At 36.1% G+C, this 6,654-nt stretch overlaps 1 protein-coding gene across 1 annotated transcript; it reads left to right on the top strand.

The window, feature by feature from the left end:
• Positions 1–1,261: 1,261 nt before the first annotated feature.
• On the top strand, positions 1,262–5,576 carry LOC146472972 (zinc metalloproteinase nas-13-like). The gene is made up of 6 exons (XM_085118876.1): positions 1,262–1,325; positions 2,113–2,301; positions 2,794–2,926; positions 3,746–3,852; positions 4,476–4,547; positions 5,368–5,576. The coding sequence occupies exons 1-6, from the start codon at positions 1,262–1,264 to the stop codon at positions 5,574–5,576; spliced, it is 774 nt and encodes a 257-aa protein (XP_084975002.1).
• The last annotated feature ends 1,078 nt before the right edge of the window (positions 5,577–6,654 follow it).

Genomic DNA, 6,654 nt, shown 5'->3' with positions numbered 1-6,654 from the left:
TGGGATATTTTCTTATTCCAGCAATGGGTTGGCCAGTCTGTTAGGATGTTTAGTAATTGCAGCAATGGGTTCGTTAGTTTCATACGATATTTTCTAATTCCAGTATTAGGTTCTTCCGGTTTCGTAGGATATCGCCAGTTCTGTACGATAATTCTTCATAACAGCAATGGGTTGGCCAGTTTCTTAACATATACTGCTTCTCTAATTTCAGCGCTCTGTTCGCCATTTTCTTATGACATTTACTAGTTCACTCATTTTTTTTTCTTTAGGATATTTACTGATTCCAGTAATGGGTTCGGCAGTTTCTAACGATATTTAATTACTTAATTTATTTTATAATTTTTTATTTTTTAATTATTGTTTTGAAATCATCGTAATGTAAGAGGTGGTTTTCTTAATCAAGATTGAGGCATCTTTTATTTAAGAGAAACCGATGTTAACTACATTAAACTAAGGTGATGGGGTCCTTTTTGTAAGATGGTTTTTGACCTTGTGGAAATTTCAATATGACTAAGAAGGCTTTATGATACTACCATTTTACATAGGATGCAATACGTTATAAACTGAAATTAGCTATGCTTAACATGTGAACAAAATTTTAGAATCCAAATAATATGAACAAGACTTCTAATGATGAAGGCAAAGTGGTGCTCGTGAAAGCTGTTTCTTTAGTCTCTTATCAAATCTCTGTGCGTATTTTAACATTTCATTATTTTCATATTCATTTTTTCATAATCGCTTCGCTTTACCCTTAGTTTAAATCTTTTCTGAAGCTTGTGAATTAAATTTCATTTTTTGGCTTCCTAAGGTTATTTAAGTTCAATAAAAACTTGCTAGCTGGTTAAATATTATGTTTATTCAAGTTTTCGTAAACTGTTAAATAGAGCAACCTTGTAGATGAATTTGACAAATTGTTGCTGGCTGAACGAACATTCGATCTGAAAGGCGATGGCAGTTTATCTCGTCTCGTGTGAATGCAAACGAATTTGTTTGTCTTCAGCCGTCTTTTAGTTTAATCACCTGTGAAATCATCCTAAATCTTATAAGAACCCAACTGTTTCTCCAATATCGAAAATCATTTTATTTGGTACGGTGTAAATTAAAAGCAGGCTAAAACAATTTCTCAATGTTTATAAATCTGCTTCTAAGCAAAAGCAGCCTGACCAACTAAGTACATACAGGCGGGGAAATAATGAACATAAAAAAAAATCGAAGCTATAAATGGAATGGAGTGTGGGAATCCATTCACTACTGGATCAAAATGTTGTTCCTGTGCATAGTTCTGTTTGCAGCGTCGTCTTTCGCAGAAACATTTCAAGATACTGGTGAGTGTAAATTTAACCAAACTCGCTTTTGTCGTTGTTAGAGACGTTTTCAAATGATTGCGAGAAGTTATTTCACCTTTGCTTTAGCTTTGCATTACTACAATGTCTGACTGGTCGCAGTTTCACTCAACCAAGCCAATCGCGACTTGCCCATGCGCGTTCGCCTACATAGTTTTCTGGCTTCTAGTTGTCTCTGTACAGTGTACATTTCGTTAGACTGATAACTCCCAGGGGGGCCCCAGGTGATTACTCTCCATAGTTTTGGTTAAAAGGTGTTCCTTTGAGAACCTCCTTTGGATCATATGAAATCAAGTTAAATTAAAAGTAATTCAATCAGTTGAAGTTTATAGTGCTTAAAACAGTTTTTAGCGTAGTTATAAATATTCCTTAATATAAGTAGAAAGTGAGTACCTTTAACAATGCATCGCTTTAACTTTTCAGCTAGTGAGGAAATCTACTAGCCACTTGCGTGTATCTTTTTTCGAGTTTCCGCTTTTCAAACTCCAACCCGGCCGCGCCGGTCTACCTTAATTCACACACATCTTAAATTAGAAGTAATTCAGTCAGTTAAAGTTTATAATGCTTAAAACAGTTTTTGACGAAGTTATAAATATCCCTTAATATAAGTAGAAAGTGAGTACCTTTAACGATATTTCCTATCATGAAGAGGATAAGGTGAGAAAGGTCAACTAAGAACGTTAAATGAGAGGCAAAGAATAATTGTAACGGCATTTTTCTGGAATCTCTTTGCTTTCTGACTCCTTGGGCTTCTTTTTCCATGATCAAGGTGACGACGACATCAAAAAGTTTGCGGGTAAATATGAGGTATGGCAAGGTGACATTTTGTTGACAAAAGATCAGATGGCAGCGATCAACAATGGGCTGAACCCTAACAATGCCGGAGGGGCTCGTAAAATGGCATCTTGGGATTCTGCTAAGTGGCCTCGGAATAGAGTCTACTACACCATTAAAACTAGTAAGTTGATTAACAGTCATGCTCTGCTAATGACGTTCGCGAAGTCCCGGCCTTGACTGGACCATCTCCCAAGTTACGAATTCAAATCACTATTTTTATAACAAACAATACTGCCTCCATTATACCTGTAATTATTGGCGCGCGTTGGATATGAGATGATAGATACCAGGCGCGTAGCACCGAGTTGGCTATAATCATCTTACAATTCCATCCAACAAGCGTCAGTGGAATAATTGTTTTAATCAAGAAATATTGCTATAGATTTTGCTGATTTCGCTTTACAAGAACAACAAGAAGACAAGGCATGGTATAATGGCTCATATGCCATGGCCGCTAAGCCAATCAAATCGCTCGAATTGCATTATACAATGATCCAGTTTTTAACAATAATTATTACCCTAGTTAGTCAAAGTTATTGTTTATGTTTGTACATGTATCTGTGTTTCGAGCAAAATAAATTGTATTGTTGTTTTTTCCTTTCGTAATTCCTAGGGAGGCTAATAACGAGACGTAAAATTAAAAGTGCAATAAAGGAATTTGAAGAAAAAACTTGCCTGAGATTTTCGGAAGTAAGGCCTGGTTACCGCGGGGACTACATTGAATTCAACAGTGCTTTTACTTCAGGGTGAGAAAAGATATAACTTATAAAATATGTGTTAAATAATATAGGCTGTTGATTGTTATAATTGTCTCCTTTGCAAAGGTAAGTAAAAGTAATTATTGAAAATTTAAGTATGGTTATTGAATTTGCAACATTCTTACATTCTGGCTAGAGGCAGACAGTTTGAGTTAATATCCCTACTGCAACAAATAAGATCCGTGCATTCGTCAGTCGTTACATGAGCGGAGAAACATTTTTCTTGGCTGATTGATGTCAAATGAAGGCTTCTCGGCAGCGGAACCAACGAACGCAGAATTTCCGGCATTGGTTACTGAAATGTAAATGTAAATTAATTTTTATATTCTTGTGTGACCTAATTGTCTTAGAACGGGCAAGGAACTGTGCGAGCGTAATGTTTACATTTTCTCTCACCAGCGTGCCAGAGCCCGGCCAATGACCAAATTTACGAAGCCCTCTTAAGTTAAAATGGATGTTAAGTATATCTGATTGGATTGATATAGTAAATATCAGAAAGTGTCAGTAATGGTTTAAAAAACACACTGAAGAAGGGATATATACCCCAAAACGTCTGTATTTTTTAAACCATTACTGACACTCTTTGATATCTATTTCTATATCAATCCAATCAGATATACATTTTCAAGTGTCACACATCACCTACGAATTTTCCGTTCACCGTTTATTTCGGTATCTTAAATATATGTTCTTTAACAAAAGCCTGTTGTTGGAACAACAGTTAACAGACAATTTTTTGAGGAACAATGCTATCACACCTCTATCCTAATCTTTTTTGTTTCTTTTTGAATTACTTTTATCCAACAGTTGTTATTCTACTGGTGTTGGTCGCAGGGGTGGAAAACAAGATATTTATCTGGGTTTTGGCTGCTTTGGACATGGCATCGCCGTTCATGAGATCGGCCACGCTATCGGTAAGATTCCTCACCTACTCTCGCGTCATTTTTGGGTCTAATTTGATTTTTAATTTAACAGTTGCGTAATAGACCACGAGGGTGAGCGATAATAGTTGATTTGTAGTCTGATAGGTTGACACTGATCATGCGACTGGGAAGTGCAAATTTACCAAGATAGACACTACTATTTAAACAATGGGGTGTTTATGTTAGTACGTTTGCCCTTCGTAAATCGATTTTCTTCGAACAAATGTCGTGTAGAGACATCAAATTTGCAGTCCCCCTCACCCACCCCTGGAGTCAGACGATGACATTAAAAACAGTAATATTCAGGGCACAGCCTCTCTTGACAGAAATTTATCTTAGTCCGATATTAACTAGTTATTTTTAATGAACATTTTATGGTTGTAAAGCCCTGCTGGTTACAAGTAGATGATAATAGATAATATATCGAATTTTCAAAGTTAGTGATTCGTACGTGGTACCCGAAGACCCTGCCTCTCCTCAGTGTGGTGGTGAACATAATTTCGTAATCATTAGCTAATGACATACAAAGTCGCTGATATGAAGGGAAAAATATATCATGCAAATATAATTATAACTGTACCGTTTACTATTAACATTTTTTTTCCTCGTTCCAGGAATGTGGCATGAACAAAGCCGCCCAGACCGTGATAAATATGTGACCATTTACTGGGACAATATTCCAAAAGGTCAGATACCTAACTTGTTAAGCACGGTAGCAGCTTGTCATGGGAGAAAAGATAGACCTGAATTCTTAGCTTTTGATCTCTTCAGTTCGCTTACTGCAGTTCACTCGTGACATAATTTGAATTTACGTCTGATTCAGGTTATCTTATGCAAAAATTACATCTTTTGTTCTGCCTCACGTAAAATTTTGCAACCACGTAGAAAAAAGTGAGAACTTGAAACATTCGCTTTTCACAAAAGGATAAAGTGGGCATGTACGTATGTTTGGTTAATTGACTTGTAGAAAATTGGTGAAAGACTGCCTGTAAAATACTATATTAATTGCGTACGCCACAATGCGTAAAGGCCTCCGCCGTCCTTGACGGATCTCCAATGACAGTGATTAATCTCTTGTTATCCACCATGAGTAGAACTTCATGAACCTGAAGTTTGTAAATAACTCTGTGGGACGTTAAAGAACCCACTCACTGTTTGCAAAGAGTAGGGGATGTAGTTCTCGGTGTTGTGGTCTGGTCTTTGTATACTCTCATGGTTGGGTGGGTAAATGATCGGAGATTTTAGCTTATAAGCTGCTCTTAAAAATCCGAGGGTTAATAAAAGGGATGTGAAGTTGCCCTACTGGCATGCATGCAGTCATCGGCAGACATCATCGATTGCCAATGATTTCAAAGATAAAGTATAACGTTCTTTAACAAAGTAGAACCTAATCACAACTCACTGACTTGTTCTTGTTAACTTAGTATTCATGTTGCTTTTTTACTTATTTATTCATTCATTTATTTATTTATTTATTTATTTATTTATTTATTTATTTTAATTTAGACAAGCGCAGCCAGTTTATGAAGATGTCGTCTGACACCCTCGGACTCCCGTATGATTACGGATCCATAATGCATTACGGAAAACACGAATTTGCTAAATGGCCATGGCAAGTAACCATCGCACCCAAGAAATCTGGTGTGTCAATTGGTCAACGAAGAGGGCTCAGCCCACTGGACGTAAAGCAAATCAATCTGCATTACAATTGCTAGTAAGAAATAATTTGATAATTGAGTGTCCTTTGTTTGTCCAAGGATGTGTCCGCATTTCACGGACTTCTTATTCCTGTCACTCTCCTAATTTGATATTTACCAATTTCATTGTAATAGACCATTTTCATTATGACGCTAAAAGCATAATTATTATTAATAGCTTCAGTTGGTAGCTGTGGTGAAAATTGCGCACATAGCCTTATCGTGTTCAAACCATCCTTAAATTCTTGCGGCATAACGGATCGGATCAAAATACAATAAAGGAAATGGCGTCGTTGTTTTAGAGAAAGGAATTATCAGTGATTGATATTCAGTGGCAGTTTTGTCCAGAATGCCTCTGGAAAACTTCTTCACTGAACAATTAACCAAATATAATGAAAATTTCTACTTTGTGTGTCAAATTGTTGTAGACTACTTGGTTTCCCTTTATTAGCAATATCTCTTGACTCCGTCTGCTTTCAGATATTCTCCCTTCCCTCCTTTTCTACCATTTTACTAACACCTCTATTCCTAACCTTTTTGCGCTTACCAAAGGTTGGAAGTTTCAGCCACTGGACTAATTTACAACCGACTTAACCAAAATTAAAAATAAATAAATAAATAAATAAATAAATAAATAAATAAATAAATAAATAAATAAATGTATTTTTATTATCTCTTCCAGGTAAACAGAATTCAAGTAATCTACCCAAGACAACAAAGATCAGCAAAGAGTTGATATTGATTGAATAAAATTGAATTAAAAGATGGCAGATTTTGTCTATTTATATTTGATACGCTTGGCCCATTTATCCTATCTACATTTCGATATATCTTCTGAGACGGTGGTGTGGGGAAAGGGGCAGTGCCCCCTATTTTTAGTGTTTCTATGAATAGCCAAAAAACATATTTGTTTCAATGGAGGCGTTAAAATATTGTTTGAGGTTTTATAACAATAACCTCTGCTCTAGTAGACAGAAACTACTATTAACGATGTTTTGCTGCGGATGGCTAGGATTGAAGTGGATTGCAACTTGAAAAAATTGGCCAATTATTTCAAGTTCTTCCTGTGTATTTTAGAGAAGTCGCTAAAATTGTT

Source organism: Pavona decussata, unplaced genomic scaffold, assembly GCF_977016875.1.
Source record: "Pavona decussata unplaced genomic scaffold, jaPavDecu1.1 SCAFFOLD_95, whole genome shotgun sequence".
NCBI lineage: Eukaryota > Metazoa > Cnidaria > Anthozoa > Scleractinia > Agariciidae > Pavona > Pavona decussata.
Note: the sequence above shows the minus strand (reverse complement) of the source record. Positions and strands in the feature narration are given on the sequence as shown.